We start from the raw sequence: 25,678 nt of genomic DNA, 5'->3' as shown, positions 1-25,678 counted from the left end.
CTGAAGGATGATTGTGTTTAATGCTGAACTAAAGTCTATAAACAGCATCCGAACGTATGTGTCTTTTTTTGTCCGGGTGGGTTAGGGCCAGGTGGAGGCTGGTGGCGATGGCGTCATCTGTTGAGCGGTCGGGACGGTACGCTAACTGCAGGGGGTCCAGTGAGGGGGGCAGCAGGGTCTTGATATGCCTCATGACGAGCCTCTCGAAACACTTCATGATGATGTTGTAAGTACAACGGGACGGTAGTCACTTAGGCAGGACACTTCTTCTACACGGGGACGATGGTGGCGGCATTGAAGCACGTTTAAAGAAAAGGATGTCCCAGTGAGTGTTGTAGGCACCGGTGCATGGAGCCCAGTTGTTCCCAAACTGTGTCAATAACTTGGCTGAGGGATCAAATCAACATTTCCAAATCAGCCCTTGAATAAATGTGTATATATACACATTGTTAATGACCCAAAGCAGTATTTATGACTATTGACACAATATATATATATTTGTATAATGGTTATGACATTAAACTTGTATTTCCATATTGATAATGATACAGAATTGTATAATTTATGTTCCGTGTAGTATCTGAATGTATTTGTCTGTGATCCTGCTACAAATCAGTGGTTCTCTGTACCTGTACCTCCCCATACATGCGCACCTGAGATAAACTCAACAGTACGTGAGAAATCTCAGTGAGATTTGATTCGTTATGATTATCTTGGCACCTTTGTAGCTCAATTATAAAGATAAATGCAAGACCCTTAACTGTGTTGTTGAGCAGAGGGATTGGAGTCCCAAGTTCATCGCTCCCTCAATGTGGCTACACAGATTGACAGCATGGTTAAGAAGGCAAATGACATGCTTGCCTTTATTAGACAAGATACAGCATTCACAATTCAGGAAGTTCTGTTAAAGATTCATGAACCGTGAGTTTGGCCACATCTGAAGTATTTCATACAGTTGTGGTTGTCTCATTCCAGGAAGGATGTCAATGGCCCTGGACAGGGCGCAAACGAGGTTTAACAGGATATTGCCTGGATTAGAGGGCATGAGCTACAAAGAGAAGTTGGACAAACTTCGGTTGTTTTCTCGAGAGCTGCAAAGACTGGAGTGAGACGATGGAGGCTCATAAGGTTACGAGCCGCATAAATAGAACAGATAGAGAATAACTCTTTACCCGGGAAAGAAATGTCTCAATCAATATGCATGCATTTAAAGTGAGAGGGTTAGATTGAAAGGAGATGTAAGGGGCGAGTGTTTTTTCTCTCACAGAGTGGTGGGTTGCTGGAATGTGCTGCCGGGTGTGATGGCAGCGGCAGATACCTTGGGGACTTTTCAGAGATGTTTGGATAGACACGTGAATGTGAGGGAAAATTGTGTAGGCAGAAGGGATTAGTTCAGTTGGCGATTTGATTAATTAAATAGTTTGAGCACAACATTGTGGGCCGAACGGCCTGTTCCTGTGCTGTACTGTTCTATGTTCTGTGTCTCTTGTCGAGAGGTTTCGGGGTTACGGAGGCAAAACAACTGAGTGGGAACAACAGGTCAGCTGGAGGCCAATGTGGGAAATGTGAGATCACCCACTTCTGTAGGACAAACCGAAATCCTGATTGTGATTAAATGGAGATGGACTGAGGCGCATTTGGTAGGTAGGGAGGTCCTGTTATTCTATCTCTGTCATTCTAGAATCTTTGTACAGTAATATGTATTTTTAATTCAGTATCTGTGTATTGTTGGAGGGCCATCAGTGATTGTGCTTGATCCCTTCTCTCATCTCGTTCAATCTCCTCATCCCCACCACCTCATTCAACCTCTGTCCAGTCTGTATCCTATCACCTCAATGATATATATCAACCACCTCATTCAACCTCTGTCCAGTCTGTATCCTATCACCTCAATGATATATATCAACCATCTTGTTCAACCTCTGTCCAGCCTGTATCCCGCCACCTCAATGATATATATCAACCATCTTGTTCAACCTCTGTCCAGCCTGTATCCCGCCACCTCAATGATATATATCAAATGTCTTGTTCAATATCTGTCCAGCCTGTATCACAGTAATGATTATACTAACAATCTCTCTTCTGTCGCTGTCTTCATTGCGAAGTTTTTTGCCTTACTGAGTTATTTCTGAAATCGGTGTTTGTTACCTGGATTTCCAGAGGATTTATTGAATACAGCACCAGGTAGTGTAAAGACAGTCATTACGATTTCAGTTTCAATGTTATCAAATGTCCACTGTGTTAATCTTTGTCAGGAGACTTGGAAGTAGATGTGGGGTGGGGAGGTTGTTGTGAGCATTGACTGTATTATCCCTCTGTTGAAATGAAGGCAGAACTAATGAATGTGGGACTTACATTTGTGCAACTTTGTTCAGGCCGTCACAAACATCCTGTAATCAGTCAATAGTTGTGCATCATTTAAAGGATAAGGAGACAAAAAAAAAACTGGAACCGTTCAGCAGATCGGGCAGCATCTTGGACAGTCCAGTTCTGATACTGGGTCTTCCATAGTTTCTCTTCCCTCAGATCCAATCTGATGTACCGTTTCCAGCACGTTTATTTCAAATTTATATTAAAAGCATTTTATTCCTGTTAGCTGGTAGGACATGTGATGATTGTGTCGGGCAATATCCCATTTTCTTATCTCCAGATATGCCACGAGTTCTGATCCCACTGTGAGAACATTCAGATCTGACAGACGGCTGTACGAACCCATGTCCTTCTCTGATGCAGAGGTCACTGACACCCCCGTCCATTCCCAATCTGTACTCGCAGCCCATGACGGTGATGTCTGTCTAGGTCAGAACCGCAGAACAATACGGCACAGTACAGGCCCTTCATGTTGTGCCGACCCATATAATCCTTAAAAAAATGTACTAAACCCAAACTAACCCATAACCCTCCATTTTTCTTTCATCCATGTGTCTGTCCAAGAGGCTGTTAAATTCCCCGAATCTGTTAGCCTCCACCACCAATCCTGGCAAGTCATTCCAGGCACTCACAACCCTCTGTGTTAAGAACGTAACCCTGATGTCCCCCCTAAACTTCCCTTCCATAATTTTGTACCTATGCCCTCTGGTGTTTGCTGTTCGTTCACTAGGAAACAGGTACTGACTATCCACCCTATCTGTGACTCTCATAATCTTGTAGACCTCTATCAAGTCCCCTCACATTCTTCTTCGCTCGAAAAAGAGAAGTCCCAGCTCTGCTAACTTTGCTTCATATGACTTGTTCTCCAATCCAGGCAACATCCTGGTAAATTTCCTCTGCACTCTCTCAATAGCTTCCACGTCCTTCCTATAATGAGGTGACCAGAACTGAACACAATAAGTGCGGTCTCACTAGAGATTTGTAGACTGAGACTTTGTAGGTTCTGGGACTCTGTAACAAACACAATGTTAACAGCAAGGTTAGACAGTACTTAATTAATTAATATAAAGAGAACATTGTTGCTTCCTGACATATCCTGTCAGATCCAATGGACCAGATCCTCCCTAGTTTACCACTTAATTTGCCCCATGTCCGTCCTCCACGTCCAATAACTGCGTCCGATAACGCTCAATATCCCACCCTTCCTTTACAGTGCCAATCGCTCCAAATCCTTCCCAGCATTCAGCCCACACCCGCACGCATAGACAACACCTCTTCACGCAGGTCCACCCTCCCAGCAAGGACACCCCCATCTAACTGATCGCACAATCCCGGTTCAGGCGCAAAACCGGGACTGAAAGACTGGAGAGCCCGGAGCCTCTGGCTGTCCGGCGGAGCTCGAAACCGGACATTTCCCACTGCAACCCGCCCTCTATTTACTTAAAGCCGAGATCAGCCCCTTCCTCACAGCCGCTCGTACAGGAGTACCGCCGGCGTCAGCTGGAGTCGGCACCGCGCCTGCGCTTTGCAGGAGGTTCACTGCGGCACCATCCGTGGCTGGAGCGTTTAGCTGTCACAAGGTCAGAGCGTTTAGCTGTCCGGTTCCTTCACTGTGACACCCCGAACTCCACCTCAACTCTATCCAAACCACCCAGGGCGAACTTTAATGACCAACAAGCCTTAAATGCATTCAGTGATCAACGATCTGAATGATTCACTCACTTTTAGAGGAAGGGATACCTGCAGTCGACATTGTCAAAGTGTTTAGTTCCCCAGGAGACAAGCCTGTGTACGGGAGGTGTTATGTTACCTGATGCAATCTGTGTTTTCCCTGCTGGCAATTCCAGTTCACATCAATAAAACTGTTGTTTGTGAAAATCCTAAACAACGAGACTCTGCACTGAGTGCAGCCACTCCAGCCCAAAGCAGATCACCCTGGACAGTCCTCCCCTCTGATGACGCATCGATCACATCGCGCATGCTCCCATTCCCGGATGGGCGGTGTTTTCCCTTCTATTCTTTGTTGAATAGGTTTTGGGGTCAGAAAAAGTCCCCCGGGCGGGGACCAGGTGGATGGATCACTGACTGCGGGTTGAAGATATAACTTTCCCATCGGTGAGTATCGAGACCAGTCCCGAGTGAGGAGGTCTGATGCTGGGCAGTGAGACGCGTTATCTCAATCGAACTGGCGGCCGTCGCCCCGCTTCCTGGACGGAACCTGCCGGGGTCACTCCGGGTTGTGGGACCTTCATACCAAACAGCATGGGATGAGCTAACGCTCAGCCCCTGTTATTCTGCTCCTCGGGAAGGGTGGGGATGAGACGGTGATGCTGGGACCACACCCATCTTTCGCCCGTTTGGACAAGGCAGTGAGATCTACATCTGTCACGACCTTCCGTTGCAGGTGGGGAATATATTTCTCCTGACTCCATTCCACTCTTCCAACCTGCCGAAATGCAGCCTGTGTTTCCGTGTATATTATCCATTTGTGTGAGAATTTAGTCTTTTCTATTTTTCTGAGGTACTCAAAAATGTGTACACTTCAATTAAACCTCCCTCCAGAATTTCCAGTCTATCTGATATTCCCACACAATTAAAATAAGGATCCGGTTTATTGTCACGGGAGACACTCCACCAATCACAGGATCCTGTGTTACCCTCTCATTTTACCGCAGATCTGCAGCATCTGCAGGTTTCATTTCAGCCTCGCCATCCCCTGCACTGATGGAGCAACAGTTATTACGCATGCTCACCGTTCCTGGATGGGCGGCAGTTGCCTTTCCATTCTGTGTTGGCATCTAGGGATGTAGAGCTTTGTTATTTGCTTTTTTGGTTATCTTTGGCGAGCCACTGTTCAGTAACAGCCCAAGAAGGAGTGCTACATCTTTTGTTTTTTTTTTTAAATTGTCTGATCACTGTCCCTCAGTGAAAGAGACAAGTGACCTCGTGAAAAGAGAATGCGTTAAGGAAATGGAACTGCAGCTCGATGTCATTTACTTCATACAGGACGCTGAGGAAGTTCGAAGTAAAAATTATCAGAGTACCTTTAAAACCACCATCCCAGCAAAACTATTCAGCAAACTCCAAGATCTGAACTCAATACATCCTTGTGCAATTGGATCCTGGATTTCCTCACTTGTAGACCCAACTCAGTTCAGATTGGCAAAAACATCTCCTCCACGATCTCCAACAGCACAGGAGCACCACAGGGATGTGTGCTTAGCCCCCTGTTCTTCTCCCTTTACACCTGTGTCTGTGTGGCTAAGCACAGCTCCACCACCATATATAAGTTTGCTGATGATACCTCTGTTGTGGACTCTATCAAAAGGGGAGCTGGATCAGCATACAGGAGGGAGACTGAAAACTTGGCTGAGTGGTGTAATATCAACAATCTCTCACTCAATATCAATAAGACCAAGAAACTGATTGTAGAATTCAGGAGAGGGAAGCCCGAGGTCGTTGAGCCAGTAATCATTGGAGAATCAGAATTGGAAGTGGTCAGTAACTTTAAATTCTTGGGTCTCACTCTCAGAGGTCCTATCGCAGACCCATCATATAAATATAATTGCGAAGACAGTACGACAGTGCCTCTACTTCCTCAGGACTCTGTGGAGATTCGGTATGCCATCGGAAACGTTGGCAAATGTCTGCAGATGTGTGGTGTAAAGTATGCTGACTGGCTGCATTACGGGCTGGTGGGGGATCACCAATGCTTTTGAGCAGAAAATCCTTAACCAGTATGTTCGCAAATGGCACAAAATTAGTGGATGGTGTTCACGGTGAAGATTTTCGTAGATAATAGGGGATCTAAATGGGCAGAGGAGTGGTAAATCGATTGAAAATCCAACTCGAGAAGCAACGGTTTCATGTAGAGGTTGGTGATTATGTGGAGGGAATTGCCAGAGGAAGTGGATGAGGCAGGCACAATTGTATAATTCCAGAAGCAGTTGGGATGTGTAGATGGAATGAAGAGGCCAGGAGGGAAATGGGCCCATCACAGGAAATTGCAACTGAATCTGCCTTCACTGGAGAATCTGGAATTACTTTACAGACTCTAAACACGTTTGTTTTTAAATTTTCAGGTCTCTTACAAATCAACCTCATTCGATATCCCCAAGTCTTTACAATTCTACCATTTAACATTTCCCCTATCTATTCTCTAGATTTAAATCATCTTAACCAGCTTACTTTATTATCGTATCTGTTCTGAGCAGAGCAAATGTAAGCTGTCTGAAAGTGTCAAGTTTCTCATCGTCAAAATTGTTTTCTGTCTCCTTTATGCCCTGTCTTGAGATCCTTTATCTTTGTGATAGTTGTGGGCGGAACCAGCCTTTTTCAAAGTAACTACCTCTATTTTCTCTGTGCCTGTGCTTCTATTTATGCAGCCCAGGATCCTTTATCCTTCTTAAACCACTTTGCAATTGGTGGAATGTCCAGAGAGTAGTAGTTAACAATCACCTATACAACAGAAACCTGTTATATTCTTGTTTCCACCCCCACCAGATCACTATTTTAAGGAATGTCCAAAAGGGTTTATTGTTTATAGAGACTATTTTAAGGAGATTGACTGTTGATATTAACAGGGAATGTTTTCTACCTAAGCAAACGTATGCTCTGGTACAGGGGATGGCGATACTGTTATTTGCAAAGTACTGTAATCGTACTCTCCCTGACTCACATTCTGCTTGTTTGTAATTCAGGGTATCACCTGCAGGTGGAGATTTCCTGCACCGGGACCAAAGTGTGAACAAGACGACGACAATCAACAATCCTGTCACAATCAGAATGGACAGAGGTATGAATTCAGAGATTGTGTGATAAACGAGCATTTCTGGTTTTGGAAGGGCAGCTATCAACTCCCTCCTTTTTTTCTTGGCTGCTACGGAAAGGAGATGAGGGGAGTTTCTGAAATCTGTTTTCTGTAGCTGAGCCGAGAACATTGGCAGCATTGAGAATGGCTGAGGATCAGATGACATCTCATTCTGGATAAATATGCGGTTTGCTTCAGTGTTTTAACACCCGAATCCATGACTGGGTTGTGTACAAATAGTGAATGTGAGTTCTCAATATTTCCCTATTAAAATGACCTGATACCTGGATTTAAAATTCCCAGGATCTCTGATGGAAAACCCGGTACAGCCAATGACCAAATGTCTCAGTCCCCAGCAGACATTGTGATGGTGCTCAACTCTGATTCCGGGGGTAATAAAACAGAGATTACAGCCTGGACACAGGTCCTTCGGCCCAGCTAATTAATACTGATCCAAATGTCTTTTGTGCTTGCTCCATTTTTCCCACAGCTTTTCTCAAATTTCCCTTATAGACTTTTTCTATCCTTTTCCCGGCCCACATCCACTCTACTTTAAATTTATTTGTGTTTACTGCCTCCTCTGGCTGCATGTAATTTATACCCATCACCCACCACGTGAACGAATGCCCCTTCGGTCCATTTTAAATTTCTTCCCTCAAGTCTTAGACTCTCCTAACCCGGGGGAAAGACTATGGCCATCTACCCTATCTACGCCCATGAATATTTTTAAGTACGTGTGTAAGGTCACCCTTCAAGCTCCAATTATCCAGGGCAAACATTCCCAGACGAACCATATAACAGAAAACCCAACATCCTGGTCCAGTGACGTACTGGTCATTCTCCACTAATGAATCACACGTGGAATTACGACATTATAGCCATTACTGAAACTTGGCTACAGGAGGGGCAGGACTGGCAGCTTAATTTACCAGAGTTCCAATATTTCAAACGTGGTAGGGGCAGAGGAATGAAGGGTGGGGAAGTAGCATTTCTAGTCAGGGAAAATGTTACAGCAGTGCTCAGGCAGGACAGATTAGAGGGCTTGTCTACCGAGGCCATATGGGTGGAGCTGAGAAACGGGAAAGGTATGACCACATTAAAGGGCTTGTATTATAGACCACCCAACATTCAGCGAGAATTGGAGGAGAAAATCTGCGGAGAGATAACAGACAACTGCAGGAGACAGAAAGTTGTGATTGTAGGGGATTTTAATTTTCCACACATTGATTGGAACTCCCATGCTGTTAAAGGTCTAGATGGGTTAGAGTTTGTAAAATGTGTTCGGGAAAGTTTTCTAAATCAATATATAGATGTACCAACGAGGTAGGATGCAATATTAGATCTCCTATTAGGAAATGAGTTTGGGCAGGTGACGGATGTGTGTGCAGGGGAACACTTTGATTCCAGTGATCATAATACCGTTAGTTTCAACTTGATGATGAATAAAGATCGATCAGGTCCTCGGGTTAAGGTTCTAAACTGGAAAAAGTCCAAATTTTGGAAGAAATGAGAAAGGATCTAAAACGCGTGGATTGGGACAGGTTGTTCTCTGTAAGGATGTGACTGCTAAGTGGGAGGACTTCAAAGGAGAAATTTTGAGAGTGCAGAGTTTGGACAGGTTGTTCTCTGTAAGGATGTGACTGCTAAGTGGGAGGACTTCAAAGGAGAAATTTTGAGAGTGCAGAGTTTGTATTAATCCTGTCAGGATTAATGGCAAAGTGAATAAGAATAAGGAACCTTAGTTCTCAAGGGATATTGGAACTGTGAAAAAGAAGAAGAGAGAGATGTATGACAGTTATAGGCAACAAGGAGCAAATAAGGTGCTTGAGGAGTATAAAAATAGTAAGAAAATACATAAGAAAAAAATCAGGAGAGCTAAAAGAAGACAAGATGTTGCGTTGGCAGTCAAGGTGAAGGATAATCCAAAGAGCGTCTACGGGTATATAAAGAGCAAAAGCATAGTAAGGAATAAAACAGGTCCGCTTGAAGATCGGAGTGGTCGGCTATGTACGGAACCAAAAGAAACAGAGGAGAACTTAAACATGGTTTTTTGCATCTCTATTTACTAATGAAACTGACATGGAGTGAACGGAAATAAGGCAAACTAGTAGTGAAGTCATGAAACCTATACAGATTGAAGAGGAGGAGGTGGTTGCTATCTGGAGAGGCAAATCAGAGAAGATAAATCCCCACGACCTGATAGGGTGTTCCATCGGATCTTGAACGAGACTAGTGTTGATATTGCAGGGGCTCTGGCAGATAAATTTAAAATGTCGGTATCTACGGGTGAGGTGCTGGAGGATTGAAGGATAGCTCACGTTGTTCCATTGCTTAAATAAGGATCTAAAATTAATCCGAGAAATTAGAGGCCGGTAACTTTGACGTCATATCTTTGTTTAATTTCCCAGTATCACCGGACACCGTTGCTTTAAGATCCCGTGGTCATCATTCATCTGCTGTGATTTAAGTGATTGGCATTACTGTTTCTATCCTGTTATTTTACTGGGAGTGAATGTGTCCTGTCACCGGCTTATCGGGATGGTCACCGAGCAGGATGTACGATTCACAGTAACCAGCACCGTCCCACTCCAAATCTGGTCAGCCAGAGTCACGGCTCCATTGCAGTCTGAATCAGTTTTGCTCAGATCTAAATCATACTCTTATAACCTGCAATTCATCACTTATTTCAGGTAGGACGTTGAAACGAGTAGGGAAAGTACTGAAGAGGTGTTTACGAGGCGGATCATCGGGGAAAGATGATCGGGACACAGGAAGCAAGGTACCGAAGCAGGGTCAGATTGAGAGCGATGTCCCAGAAGGCAGTACATCCGCAGCGGAAGTGGAGCAAATGCAGCCCAGGGACACCAATCAGGACCCTGGAACCAGCACAAGTGAGGAGACTGCCTGTCAGCCAAGAGTCAGTGACATCAGAGACACTGTTCAGGACCCTGGAACCAGCACAAGCGAGGCGACTGCCTGTCAGCCCGGAAGCTCATTGAACACGGAATTGTCAAGTCCCCAACACGCAGCAGGTGCGTGAAATATGAGAGTGATGTGTTTGCAGAATGTGGCAGGGAGGAGGGTAAATGAGATTCCTTGTTGGTGGGTTGTTCAGAGAAAGGGGGAATGTGTGGGTGTGGTACATGTGGTGTAGTGGGGTACCCGTTACCCCACGACAGGAAGTGTACTACCTTCTCTGAGGATTTACGGGATGTGCATTGGAGGAAAGGCAGTTGTCTAGATAAGAGAATATTTCCAGGATGCGAATTAAGGGAAATGTATTTGCGAGGATGGAGAGTGTATCTCTGGGAAGCGAATATTACCGACAGGCCCAGCATTTAATGCCGATCAAAAATTGAAGTAGGTGAGTGTGTCGGTTGAGAGATGGACTGGTTTGCATTAAATGTGGTCCTACTATTAACGTAATGCCTGGAACATTGCTTGGGAGGTTTTAAGGCCAGTTGAAGATTGGGAATATATCCGTTTTTGTGTCTGTACGCAGGTTCAAGTCATTTTTTTTTGTGATGTTTGGTGAGAGCGGTGGAAACGAAGAATATTTGAGTTCAAGACAACATTTTCCTTTTTATATTCACAGAGCCAGTGTTTACAATCTCTGACCTCCTGGCAGAGGGGGACGAATATCGACTCTATCAACTGACAAAGTTCTATAGGGACAGACTCAAACAGGCAATTGAAGAAAAGGTTGAAAGACTCGGTTGGATGTTGACAAAGGAGGGACATTTCAGTAGAGAAGAAAATGAGGTGAGTGTAGTTTGTGTATTCTGGGATAAGGGCAGATCAGAGGTGTCAGTGTTGCAATTAAATAAAGGAGACTACGGAGCCATGAGGGAAGAGCTGGCCAAATTTAAATGGGCGGATGCCCTGGCAGGAAAAACAGTGGATCAGCAGTGGCAGATATTCTTGGGCATAATACAAAAGATGCAAAAGCAGTTTATTCCAATGAGAAGGAAGGATTCAAAGAGGTGGAAGGGGCCACAGTGGTTGACAAAGGAAGTCAGAGATTGTATAGCATTAAAGAAAAAGAAGTATGACATGGCTAAGATGAGTGGGAATACAGATGATTGGGAAAGTTTTAAGGAACAGCAGATCTTAACTAAAAAAGCAATACGGAGAGAAAAAAATCAGGTATGAGCTCAGTCTAGCCAGGAATATAAAAGGGGATAGCAAAAGCTTTTTTAGCTATGTGAAGAGAAAGAAGATAGTTAAGAACAATGTTGGCCCCTTGAAGAATGAATTGGGAGAAATTGTTATGGGAAACAGGGAAATGGGAAAAGAATTTAATGCGTACTTTAGATCTGTCTTCACCAGGGAGGACACAAGCAATCTCCCAGATGTATGGATGGGCCAAGGTCATAAGATATCAGAGGAATTGAAACAGATTGACATTAGGAAAGAAACTGTGATGAGTAGACTGGTAGGACTGAAGGAGAAAACGGAGAACTATCGCCCTGTTAGCCTAACGTCAGTCGTGGGGAAGATGCTTGAGTCCATTAATAAGGACGAAATAGTGGCACATCTTGATGGGAGAAATAGGATTAGGCCGAGCCAGCATGGATTTACCAAGGGCAAATCATGCTTGACTAATCTGTTGGAGTTTTTTGAGGCTGTGACAGGGATGTTAGACGAGGGTAAGCCAGTGGATGTTGTGTACCTAGATTTTCAGAAGGCATTCGATAAGGTGCCACATAGGAGATTGGTGAGTAAAATCAGAGCTCATGGCATTGGGGGCAGGGTTTCAACATGGATAGAAAACTGGTTGGCAGATAGAAAGCAAAGGGTAGCAGTGAATGGGTGTTTCTCGGACTGGCTGGAGGTGACTAGTGGGGTACCACAGGGCTCTGTATTGAGACCACAGCTCTTTACGATTTATGTCAACGATTTAGATGAGGGCATTGAAAACTATATCAGCAAGTTTGCTGACGATACTAAACTGGGTGGCAGTGTGACATGCGAAGAGGACGTTAGGAGAATACAGGGAGACTTGGATAGGGTGGGTGAGTGGGCAGATACTTGGCAGATGTCATTCAATGTGAATAAATGTGAAATTATCCACTTCGGAAGCAGGAACAAGAGGGCAGAGTATTGTCTGAACGGTGTAGAGTTAGGTAAGGAAGAAATGCAAAGAGACCTAGGAGTCCTAGTTCACCAGTCAATGAAGGTGAATGAGCAAGTGCAACAGGCAGTGAAGAGGGCAAATGGAATGTTGGCCTTTGTTACAAGGGGAATTGAGTACAAGAGCAAGGATGTCCTTTTGCATTTGTACAGGGCCCTGGTGAGACCACACCTGGAATATTGTGTACAGTTTTGGTCTCCAGGTTTAAGGAAGGACATTCTGGCAATTGAGGAAGTGCAGCGTACTAGGTTGATTCCTGGGATGGCAGGGCACACTGGAATTGAGGAGATTGAGAGGGGATCTGATTGAAACGTTTAAGATAATTAAAGGATTTGATAGGATTGAGGCAGGAAATATGTTCCAGATGTTGGGAGAGTCCAGTACCAGAGGGCATGGATTGAGAATAAGAGGTCAGTTATTTAAAACAGAGTTGAGGAAGAGCTTCTTCTCCCAGAGAGTTGTGGAGGTGTGGAATGCACTGCCTCGGAAGACGGTGGAGGCCAATTCTCTGGATGCTTTCAAGAAGGAGCTAGATAGATATCTGATGGATAGGGTAATCAAGGGATATGGGGACAAGGCAGGGACTGGGTGTTGATAGTGAATGATCAGCCATGATCTCAGAATGGCGGTGCAGACTCGAGGGGCCGAATGGTCTACTTCTGCACCTATTGTCTATTGTCTAAGAGGACATAATTTGAGAATTAGGGGGCAAATGTTTAAGGGTATCACGAGGGGGAATTTCTTTACTCAGAGAGTGGTGGCTGTGTGGAATGAGCAGGTAGAAGTGGTAGAGGCAGGTTCCGTATTGTCATTTAAAGTAAAATTGGATAGGTATATGTACAGGAAAGGAATGTAGGGTTGTGGGCTGAGTGCGGGCCAGTGGGACTAGGTGGGTGTAAGCGTTCGGCATGGACTAGAAGGGCCGTGATGGCCTGTTTCCGTGCTGTAATTGTAATATGGTTATATGGTTGTATATATAGGGACTTCGAATAGGCATTCAGTCTGAAACTGATTTCAAATCTTGTCTGAACTGTCGGGCAGATTCACCTCATCTCATTAATCCAGCATGAGAATTATACTGTCAGATTGTAAACTGAGACGACCGGCTTCACTGCTGTACTTGACAGAAGGAAACCTGCTCATCACATCCGGTCTTGGCTCAGTGAGTTCCCAAACAATGTGTGGCTGTCTTGTCATAGTCACAGAAAAGAACAGCGTAGAATCAGGCCTGCTGGCCCATCTATTTCCATGCTGGACTGCTAACTATGTATTGGCATTGACCTTCACCAGGTCATGGCGCTTTATACCCTTATCATGCATGGATGTATCTAGACTTTTTTTTAACCGCTTGTATTGCTTGCGGTGCTAGCTAGTTTCACAATCATAGCACCCTCTGAGTCAACAAGTTTCACCTTTGTACCCGCTGAACTTTTCACCTTTCACCCATTACTGATAGCCTCTTGTTATAATACCTCTTTACCGCAGGACAAAATGTTGCTGCATTTATGCTATCTATACCCCATTTAATTGTGTAAACTTCTCTCAAATCTCCCCTCAATCTTCCACGTTCCAGTGAATAAAGTCCTATCCCGGTCACTCTTTTCTTATAACATAGGTCTTCTAGTCCTGACAACATCCTTGTTTTTGTTCAAACTTATTTCCAGCTGCCCTGTAGGTAGGTGAGCAGAACTGCACATAATATCCAAATTAGGCCTCACAACATCATATCCCATCTACTGTACACGATGTTTTCATTTATGAAGGTTAATGCGCTAAGAAACTTTCTTTCAGATCCACAACTTGAGGACATTTGTCATCACCTTCAATGACTTATGGGCCTGTATTCCCAGATCGCTCTCTTCTACCACAAATTTCAGTGCCGTACCGGTCGCTGTGTAAGATCTACCCTGCTTGGTCCTTCCAAAGTGCAATTTGTCTGCATTATATTGCGTCGGCCCCTTTTAAGCCCATTCTCCAGTTGGTCTAGATCTCACTGCAAGCTCTTGTAGTCTTCCTCTTTGTCCACTGCACCTTCCCAATGTTGGTGTCATCCGCAAATTTGCTGATCCTGTTAACCATAATTTCAAACAAATCATTGATATAGATGACAAACAACAACAGGCACAACGCCGATCCCTGTGACACTACACGAGTTACAGGCGCCAATCAGAAATGCAACAGTCTGTAGCCACGCTCTGGATTCCTCCAAAAAGCCAGTGTCTAATCCAGTTTACTACCTCATCTCGGATGCTGAGCAACTGAAACTTCTTGACCGTCCTACTATGACGGAACTTGTCAAATACCGTGCTGAAGTCCATGTAGACAATATCCACAACCTTGTTCACAGCAGATTTCCTGGCAACTTCCTCAAAAATCTATAAGACAGGTTAGGCGTGAAAGATCACGCAGAAATCTGATAACTCATGGCCACAAAAGTCAATAGTTTGAACTAAAAGGGAAGAAGAAAGCAGAAAACATAAATCTTCTGACGAGCTGATATCTCATGATCTCAGCAATCAACAGGTTGTCCTTAAAAAAGAAGATAAATAGGTTCACTTGAAAGGGATGTGAAAAAATGAAAAAAGAAATCTGATAATTTGCTGAATATCTAACTAATGAGAGACAGGTACATCCCATTCCAGGTCACTTTCCTTGGAGTTCACAAAGAGTGATTGTCCTGTACTAGATCTGACCTACTCAGCCACGAGTGGTATTAGAAAATCAAGTGTGTTACACCCTTGAGTAACTCTGTTCTGGTTGGGATTCATTGGCGCTGTATGTAATGAATCAGACAGGCATTACCCAAAAACAAGAGGAGACATCTAAAATTCATCATCTGGAGACGCCTGTTTTACTGGTAAACCTTTAAATCTCTTTCACAACTGTAACTCCTCAGACCTGGTAGCAGTGAAACTGAGGGATTATTTCACAGTGCAGTGGACCATCTGGAAATTATGCTGATTTGTTCCATAATTATTGTCCATTATTCGTGTTATGGAAAACCTTTCCAATTCCCTATTGGTAACTGTTCTGGGAGATCAATCATTCAAACCAGGGACATCATCCCTCTTGTTTCTCAGAGCGATGTCCTAAGCCCATCCATGTTCAGTTGCATCCTTGATTACCTTAATTCATTCATGTTCTGGTCAGACCACTTGTCAGAGTGCTACCGGTACCGTGTAACCCAGTACTACCTGTCACATGGTTGGATGGTCGGTGACTAAACCAGCTCCCCCACCAGGCTGGCCTGGTGAGGAAGGTGGCTAGACACCCTGCAGGACGAAAAACAAGTCCTGCCAAAGGGTGGATGACCACTCTGTTAGGGTCAACAGCCATCTGGCAAACAAGCCCGGAAAGGGCATCCCTTGCATCGAAGCTTGGTCTGGCCATTCACTGCAACAGAACTTCCCCCAGCCGTCCTGGATCCAACCTGTCTGCTGGATACGGGAGTGTATGACGAGAGGGTGGATTTGGACTGGTGCAACGCCCTACGCACCTAAAATCCACTCACGCACACTGTTCCTTTCTGAGGAGTGGGGTAGCACCCCACTAACTGACTGAATGGAGCCATCATCATCCTATGGGACGGATAGCCAGAGAGAGAGAGAGAGAGAGAGAGAGAGAGAGAGAGAGAGAGAGAGAGAGAGAGAGAGAGAGAGAGAGAGAGAGAGAGACGTTGCTTGAAGACGGTTCAATGTTTAATTCATAATGGCTCAGTAAATGAGGAAGCCCATGCCTGCATTCAGGAAGTGATCATCATTTTACAGCATAAGTGCCAGGCAGTAACGATCTCCATTATAAGACGGCCGCACTGACATTCCTTAATGCTCTGTTGCCTTTACACATCCTAAGACCATAAGGTATCGGAACACAAGTAGGCCATTAGGTCCATCTTCTTACTCCGCCATTACATCATGGGTGATTTACTATCCCTCTCAACTCTATTCTCCTGCCTTTTCCCAGTATCCTTTGCTAACCTGACTAATCAAGAAGGTACCAACCTCCGTTTTAATGACCAAATACCAAAGACCTGGTATCCGCAGCTGTCAGGGCCAATGGATTCTACAGATTCACTACTCCTCGGCTAAAGAATTTCCTCATCTCTGTTCTAAATGGACGTCCTTCTATTCCGAGGCTGTTCCGTCTGGTTCTAGACTTCCCCAATTTGAAACATCATCTCGACGTCTTCTCAATGCCTTTCGATATTCCACAGGTTACAATTAGATTCCCCCTCATCCTTCCACACTCCAGCCAGTACAGGCGCATCCAGGAATCATTCTCATCAAAATCAGGTTTAATATCACTGGATCTGTTAGTTTTGATTCCTCTCTGGACTTTCCACAATGCATCACGTATTTCCACTGATCAGGGGACTAAAACCGTTCACAATATACAAGTGAGGTCTGGCCAGTGCTTGTTCTTATGTTCTAATCCTCTCGAAATGAACGCTAACATTTGTTTTTGGCTTTACTAACACCGACTCAACCTGTAAGGAATCCTGCACTATGTCTCCTCTTTAGAACGCTCAAAAATATTCTATGCCTTCATTATTTCTGCCAAAGTGTAAAGCCATTTACCTCCCTATACTATATTCCAATTGTCACTGATTTGTCCATTTTTTCATCATTCATGTCCTGCTGCAAAATCCCTGCTTCCTCAACGCTTCCTGTCTTTCCCCATATCTTCGTAACGTGCGCAATCTTGTCCATAAAGCCTTCAAATCATTGACATAACGGAAAAAGGAATTCTCCCAAAACCAGCCACTGCAGAACACCTCTGGTCACCAACATCCAACAGGAAAAAGCCCTGTTTTTCCATTCTGTGCTTCCTGACAGTCAGACAAAATCTGCCTGGAGAAAATCATGGATCCTCTATCAATGCTGGTATCTCTCTTGTCGTGCTGTCGTTCCCTGTCTTGTTAAACGGCGTCATGTGCGGTACCTAGTCAAAGGTCCTCGGGAAGTCCAAGTAAACAACTTGCACTGACTTTCCGTTGTCGACCCAGCATGCTGTTCTCTCAAAAAATTCCAATAGTTCGGTCAGACAAGATTCCCTTCCATGGATGTTGGCCTTTTCCTTATCATGTGCGCCCAAATACCCCGAAACATTATCCTCAATTATCGACTGCTGACATCTTCCCAAACGCTGATCAGACTAAATGGCCTATAGTTTAAAATGATCGGAACCATTCCAGAATCTAGTGATTCTTGAGGGATCATCAGTGATGTCTCCATAATCTCTTCAGCCTCCTTTTTCAGATGCAATCTTGTGCAGTTGATCGGGTCTTGTACCTTTAGTTTTTGGTTTGTTGGGTGGTAGAGTTGGTCTCCTGACTTGGTGTGTCTGGGTAGTCTTGTTTTGTCTGCTGTATTTGGAGCTCCTTTCCGGGGAACGCGCTAAGACAGCAGCGCGACATTAATACGCAGCAGCCTCTCTGGACTATGGATTTGGGGATTACAAAACGTTACGAGAATTTTCTTGTGTAGTCTGTTTTGTCATATGCTTTTGTGAAATCATTCTGGGGGAACGTTGTCTCATTTTCTAACTGCATTGCTTTTGTGGTTTCTAAATGACAATAAACTGAAACTGAACTGAACTGAACTGACTCATCCATCTTCAGAACTTTCAACTTCCCGAGTGCCTTCTTCTTAATAATGGCAAATACACTCACTCTGCCACTTGACATTCTGAAATAACCGGCACGTTCTACTGTATTTTTTTTACAGTGAAAACTGACGCAGAATACTTACTAATAAGTACTTACTAATAATTTCTTTGTCCCCTGACAGTACCTCTCCACTGTCAATTTCCAGTGGCCGAAAATCCATTTTCCTCTCCTTCACTCTTCATATATCAGACGGACCTCTTGGTGAGCTATTTTACGTTATTCGCTAGCCTATCTTCATTTTACATATTTTCTCAACTTACGGCTTTTTAATTGCCTTCTGTTGGCAATTAAAAGCATCCTGGTCCTTCAGCTTTCTACTATATTTTGTAATATTATGTCCCCTCTCCTTTGCTTTCGTGCTGCTTCGACTATCTTGTCAGCCATGGTTGATCATCCTCTCTTTAGAATAATTCTTCATCTTTGTGATTATTTGTCCTGAGCCTTCTGAATTGCGCTGAGAAACCTCAGCCATTCCCGCTCTACCATTGTCCCTGTTAGTCATGTTCGAATATATACTTGCCCAGGTCTTCTCCTATGCCCCTGTAATTCCTTTATCCAACAGTCACACTGATCCATCTGACTTTACCTTCTCCCTCTCAAACTGCAGTGTGAGTTTTGCTATTTTATGATCACTGCCTCTTAAGGGATTATTTACCTGAAGTTCCCCAATCAAATCAGGTGCAATACACAATACCGAATCCAGATCCGCCTTTCCTAGAGTGGGCTCAACCATAGGCTTCTCTCAAAAGCCATTTCATAGGCATTCTATAAATGTTCTCACTCGGGATTCAACACTGACCTGATTTTCCAAAGCTACCTGCATATTGAATTTCCCCGTGACTATTTTCACATTCACCTTTTTGCATACCTCTTCCCTCTCCTGTTGTAATTTGTAGCTCACATCCTGGCTACTGTTAACAGGCCTGTATCATCAGGGTCATTTTACTTATGCAGTTTCCTAACATCTACCTCGTCCAATCCGATATCATCTCTTTCTCAGGGCTTTTCATTTTTAATGACAGCAGCTTCGACCCAACACTTTCACCTACCTGCGTACCCTTTCGATTCAATATTTATCTTTGGATTTAAGCACCCAACTATAAACTTTTGTCAGCCACGATCCATTTGTTTTTGCTCTCCCTCTTCCCTCTCTTCCGTTCCTGTTGTCACATCTTGTTGATGTAATGCTGCATATTGACAGACTGAGGAAATTTATCACATTGCATCTATTGCAGGGTGTCAGTAAATCCTTATTCTTACACACTATTGATTTAGAATTTCCTTCAGTTACTGTTTCTCTGTTAATGATTAAACCCAGGGAGGATGAGGCAACAGCCCAGTGACTGCATCTGTTCTGAAGCTACGGGGGCCATGAACAGATACTTTCCTGTACGTTCTCCATGTCTGTCTGTCTGCTCCACAATAAATTCATTGTTTTCCTTTTATAGAATGTCACTGAACTGACAGAGAAGGGAAACCGGACAGAGAGTTCCAGACTCTTCCTCAGTTTGGTGATGGGCAAAGGCTCCCCGGCCCGGAGAGCGATGTGGGATTCGTTTGTGACATTGAGGACTGAGTTACCGAAGTTGGACAGAATACTGAAGGAAATACAGGAACACGGTATGTTAAAGCCACACACTTAACACAAAGCACATTGAGATAAACATTTTAGTTATTTTAATTATTTTAGCTGTTTCCATGGATGCTTTTTTTAAAATATTTAAACAGGTCCTGATCCACAGGAATACATGAACATCGCCCAAGGTTTATCTGAATTACCCACTCAACTGATCGGTGAGTGATCCAATGCACAGTTCAAACCACATCTCAAATGTTAGTCTGTGACTGGGTAAAACTTGGGAATCAAAATTCGCCGTTAATCATTCGCTGATCTCTGGATTCAAGTAACAATTCAAAGAATCTCTCTTTGCAGCCTGAATATTCTCCAATATATTTTTCTATTAATCCAGCTGTTGGTTCTGCTGAATCCATGTGGACCACATCTACTACCACATTTTCATCAATTGTTTTTGTTACCTCTTCAATAAATTCAATTAGCCTCATGAGGCACGACCTTCCCTTCACAAAGCCATGTTGACTCAAACAGTAAATTCCAGGCAGCCACAACTCTGTTAAAAAACTACCTACAATTGCCTTAAATTTACCCCATCTCACCTTAACCAACTGCCCTCTGGTATTAGACACCAGTCATATGTAAAAAATAAACAAACAAAATACAGGCTGTCGACCCAAACTCTTATCTCTCAAACTTGTACATCTCAGTCAGATCCTTATTGTACCACCAGAGTAAACAAAGCAAGTTTATCAAACCTCTACTTGTAGCACATGTCACCGAATCCAGGCAACACCCTGATGATCCTGTTCTGCACTCTCTCCAATCCTTCCAAGAGCTGGACAATCAGAAGTGAATACAATACACCAGATGCTCCCTAAAACCGTAAGATCCAGGAGCAGAATTAAGCCATTCGGCTCAGTGAGTTTGCTCTTCAATTCCTGTCTACCCCATTATCCCAGTAAACATTGACACTTTTCCTAATTAGGAAAATATCGACATGCATTTAAAATATACTCAATGAGGTGTCTTCTTCAGACGTCTATGGAAATAATTTCACCGATTCACCACTCGCCAGCCAATAAATTTCTCCCCGCTTGGGTCCCCGGCAGCCAGGACAATTCCACACAGTACTCAAGCATGTTAATTTTCTGTACGAACTTCCCATGTGGGATCCCGTCAAAGACTCTACTAGTATACAAGTAGACAATTTCCATGTGTAACTTCATCCATCACCTTTGTTACCTCCTGGAGGAACTCAATCAAGCTGGCAAGATGCAAACCCGACCCAAAGCCTTGCTACTGAACCACCTCATACATCCTCTCTGTCATACTCCCATGTGGCAGAAGATATAAAAGGCTGTAGGTATGTACCACCAGTCTCAACGACAGCTTTATTCTGCATTTATAAGACTACTAAATGGTCTCCTGCTAAGTTATTATTAGCATTTAATAATAATACGACAATTTTATATCTAAAATCATAGCATCGTACATCCCGTAACTAATAACATCTCAGCTAACAACTTAGATAACTACAATATACTCACAGGACAGCAGACAGAATACCGTTCGGGTTTGAAAAACAGATAAAAGATTATGTGATTCTATTTCAAACCCTGTGTAAAGCAGAAATCTTTCATTGTTATATTGTCTATCAAAAAAAAACCACATCTGATTCTGTTCCATGTGCGTTTAAGAGAAGTTCCAAATATATATAAAATTCATACACTTATGAAATTTCTGCAACGTCTGATGAAGCATTCGCGTAAAATAAACGTCCTATTAACAACCACAGAGGAACAACGACCACTATCAAAATAAATGGAGGCATTTTCCAGAGCGACTCACTAAGCCCACTATGGTTTTGTCTAGCTTTAGGCCCACTCATAACTTACTGAAACAGACAAACATCCGGTATCTAATCCGAAAAAAATACGAATTATACCTTGACACAGCTATACATTGATGATTTGAAATTATTTGCTTTTGCATCAGTAAAGCAGAAACAAATAATTCAAATAATGGAACTAATTTCCAAATATATAAGCATGAACTTTAGACTAGGAAAGTACAGAATATGTTTAAACATAAAGAAAGCTGCAATAGAACCGGGAAAATATCAAACAGAGCATCAGAATGCAATGGGTTAGAATATGTAACGTATATTTAGGATATCAATAAACGAAGAAAATAGATAATCGTGTGATAAAGGAAAACCGTCCAACAAAATTTACTTCAAGACTGAAGAAAATGTGAATTTACTGCAAGGCTGAACAAACTGTGAATTTACATCAAGGATCAAGAAAATCTGCCAAACAGAGCTGAACAGTAAAAATACAACCAAGGTAGGGAACACTCACTGTGCCCATATTGACGTATTGGTTTGGTATAATATCCTGCTCCGAAACGGATCCGGAAATATGCAAAGAAAAATAAGAACCTAAATAGCAATTTCTGGAAAATACCATGTGCACTGGAACGCGCATAGATTGATATGAACGAGGACAGTATGAGGATGATGAATAACAGATCTAAAAAAATGAGACAACAGCCAGATCATAATTTTCAGGATCAGGGTTAATATCATGGACACATATCGGGAAAATTGTTTTTCTGCGCCAGCAGCAAAATTACAGTAAAGCGTGTGCGGTGAGCGTGGGTTTAAGTAAACAATTGTAGAAATAGAATTGTATCAGCATGACATAATCAATCTGATGTCCTGGTGGAAGAAGCTGTCGCGGAGTCTGTTGGTCTCTCTTTAACACTGCAGTACCATTTCCCGGATGGTAGCAGCTGGAACAGTTTGTGCTTGGTGAGACTTGGGTCCAGAATGATCCTTCGGGCACATTTTACCCCCTGTCTGTGAAATGACCTGAATAGTAGGAAGTTCACATCTACAGATGCACTGTGCTGTCCGCACCACTCTCTGCAGAGTCCTGCGATTGAGAGAAGTACAGTTGCCACACCAGGCAGTGATACAGCCAGTCAGGATGCAAAATATTGTGCAGCTATAGAAAATCGTTAACATTTTAGGGGCCCATCCCAAATGTCCTCAACCATCTCAACCATCTGTTTTGCTGATTTTCGTTTTTTTTTTGTTGTTCAGACTAAAGAATATGCCAGGCAGGATGTTGGAATGCTCATCTTGCAGGATGTGGCAAGTCAGGGAGACCTCCGGTGTCCCTGACAACGATACCTGCAAGAGGTGCATCCAGCTGCATCTCCTAACAGATGCGTTGGGGAAACTGGAGCAGGAGCTGGATGACCTCCGGAGCATTCGAAAGACTGAGCAGTTTATGGACAGTAGCTTCCAGGAGATAGTTACACGTAAGGAACAGGGCACAGCTAATTGTGTTACTGTCAGGTGAGGGAAGGGGAAAGGGTAGTTAATGCAGGGCTCTTCAGTTGCCATTCCCCTCCAAAATAGGTATACCAATTTGGATACTGTTAGGGGGAAGACTTACCTGGGACAAACTGCGGCAGCCGGATCTCTGGCACTGAGTCTGGTGCTGCAGTGCAGAACGGGAGAAGGAAGAAGAGGAGAACGGTAGTGATAGGGGACTCCATAGTCAGGGGTACAGACAGGAGATTCTATGGTCGTGACAGAGACTCCCGGATGGTTTGTTGCCTCCCGGGTGCGAAGGTCAGGGATGTCTCTGATCTCCTGCACAGCATTCTGAGGTGGGAGGGTGATCAGCCAGATGTCGTGGTACACATTGGTAACGATGCCATAGGTAGAAAGATTCAGATGTCCTGAAGAGTGAGTACAGAGAGCTTGGTAGGAAGTTGAAAAACAGGACATAGAGGGTAGTAATCTCCGGATTGCTGCCTGTGCCACATGCCAGTGAGGGTAAGAGTGAGATGCTCTGGCAGATGAACACGTGGCTGAGAAATTTGTGTAGCGGGCAGGGTTTCAGATTTCTAGATCATCAGGACCTCTTCTGGGTCAGGTGGGAGCTGTACAAGAGAGACGAGTCACACCTGAACTACAAGGGGACTAATATATTTGCAGGGAGGTTTGCCAGTGTTATTGGGGATAGATTAAACTAGATTGGCAGAGGGATGGGAACCAGAGGGCCAGAGTAGATAGTGGAACGGTGGTAGAAATAAGTAATGGTGGTAGTTCATGCAAAGCCATAAATAGCAAGGTTGCGTGTGGTGGTAATAATCTTCTGAGGTGTGTATATTTCAAAGCGTGGAGAATTGTGGGAAAGGCAGACGAGCTGAGGGCCTGGATTGACACATGGAATTATCACATCATAGCCATTACTGAGACTTGGCTACAGGAGGGGCAGGACTGGCAGCTCAGTGTTCCAGGGTACCAATGTCTCAGACGTGATAGAGACAGAGGGATAAAGGGTGGGTGGTGGCTTTGCTAGTCAGGGAAAATATTACAGCAGTGCATCGGCAGTACAGATTAGATGGCTTGTCTACTGAGTCCATATGGGTGGAGCTGAGAAACAGGAAGGTATGACCACGTTAATAGGGTTGTATTATGGACTACCCAATAGTCAGCGAGAATTGGAGGAGCAAATCTGCAGAGACATAACAGACAACTGCAGGAGACAGAAATTTGTGATTGTAGAGGATTTTAATTTTCCACACATTGATAGGGACTCCCATCCTGTTAAAGATCTAGATGGGTTAGAGTTTGTAACATATGTTCAGGAAAGTTTTCTAAATCAATATATAGATGTACCAACCAGTGAGAATGCAATATTAGATCTCCTGTTAGGAAATGAGTTAGGGCAGGTATGGGAAGTATGTGTAGGGGAACACTTTGGTTCCAGTGATCATAATGTCATTAGTTTCAACTTGATCATGGATAAAGATAGATCTGGTCCTCGGGTTGACGTTCTAAAACAGAAGAAGGCCAAATTTGAAGAATTCAGAAGGTATCTAAAAATCGTAGATTGGGACAGGTTGTTCTCTAGCATGGATGTGATTGGTAAGTGGGAGGCCTTCAAAGGAGAAATTTTGAGAGTGTAGAGTTTGTATGTTCCTGTCATGGTTGAAGGCAAAATGAATAGGAATAAGAAGCCTTGGTTATCGAGGGATATTGGAACTCTGATAAAGAAGAAGAGAGAGATGTATAACATGTATAGGCAACGGGAAGGAAATAAGATGCTAGAGGAGTATACAAAGAGTAAGAAAATACTTAAGAAAGAAATCAGGAGGGCTAGAAGAAGACACGAGGTTGCTTTGGCAGTCAGGGTGAACGATAATTTTAAGAACGTCTACAGGTATGTTAAGAACAAAAGGATAGTAAGGGATAAAATTGGTCCTCTTGAAGATCAGACTGGTCGGCTATGTATGGAACCAAAAGAAATGGGGGAGATCTTAAATGGATATTGTGCATCTGTATTTACTACGGAAACTGGAATGGAGTCTATGGAAACAAGGCAAACAAGAAGGAAGGTCATGGAACTTATACAGATTAAAGAGGAGGAGGTACTTGCTGTCTTGAGCTAAATCAGAGTAGTTAAATCCCCAGGACCTGACAGGGTATTCCCTCGGACCTTGAAGGAGACTAATGCTGAAATTGCAGCGGCCCTGGCATAAATGTTATGTCGATATCCACGGATCGGGTGCCAGATGATCGGAGGATAGCTCATGTAGTTTCGTTGTTTAAAAAAGTCTCAAAAAGTAAGCAAGGAAATTATAGGCCGGAAAGTTTGACATAGGTAGTAGGTAAATTATTGGAAGGAATACTAAGAGATAAGGTCTCCAGGTATTTCGATAGACAAGGACTTATTAGAAAAAGTCAGTATGGCTTTATGCGTGGTAGGTCATGTTTAACCAATCTATTAGAGCTTTTCGAGGAAGTTTCCAGGAAAGTGGATAAAGGGAAGGCAGCGGATGTTGTATACAAGGACTTCAGTAAGGCCTTTGGCAAGGTCCCGCATGGGAGGTTAGTTAGGAAGATTCAGTCGCTAGGTATACATGGAGAGGTAGTAAATTGGATTAGACGTTGGCTCAATGGAAGAAACCAGAGAGTGGTAGTGGTAGATTGCTACTCTGAGTGGCCTGAAACCAGTGATGTGCCACGGGGATCAGTGCTCGGTCCACTGTTATTTGTCATCTATCTCAATGATCTGGATGAGAATGTGGCAAATTGGA

The 25,678-nt window shown here is 43.6% G+C and overlaps 1 protein-coding gene across 1 annotated transcript in view; it reads left to right on the top strand.

Moving 5' to 3' along the window:
- LOC132386964 (NACHT, LRR and PYD domains-containing protein 3-like) overlaps positions 1-25,678 on the top strand; it is a 50,849-nt gene that overhangs the window by 13,069 nt on the left and 12,102 nt on the right. Inside the window, exons 3-7 of the mRNA XM_059959323.1 lie at positions 7,071-7,165; positions 9,871-10,212; positions 10,776-10,942; positions 19,431-19,602; positions 19,711-19,779. Of these exons, the coding sequence (XP_059815306.1) occupies positions 7,156-7,165; positions 9,871-10,212; positions 10,776-10,942; positions 19,431-19,602; positions 19,711-19,779 (760 nt within the window). The 5' untranslated portion in view covers positions 7,071-7,155. The remainder of the gene's footprint in view (positions 1-7,070; positions 7,166-9,870; positions 10,213-10,775; positions 10,943-19,430; positions 19,603-19,710; positions 19,780-25,678) is intronic.

The sequence above is a fragment of the Hypanus sabinus genome, unplaced genomic scaffold (assembly GCF_030144855.1).
Source record: "Hypanus sabinus isolate sHypSab1 unplaced genomic scaffold, sHypSab1.hap1 scaffold_1435, whole genome shotgun sequence".
Lineage (NCBI taxonomy): Eukaryota > Metazoa > Chordata > Chondrichthyes > Myliobatiformes > Dasyatidae > Hypanus > Hypanus sabinus.
The sequence above is the reverse complement of the archived record's forward strand: the minus strand, read 5'-3'. Positions and strand labels throughout refer to the sequence as shown.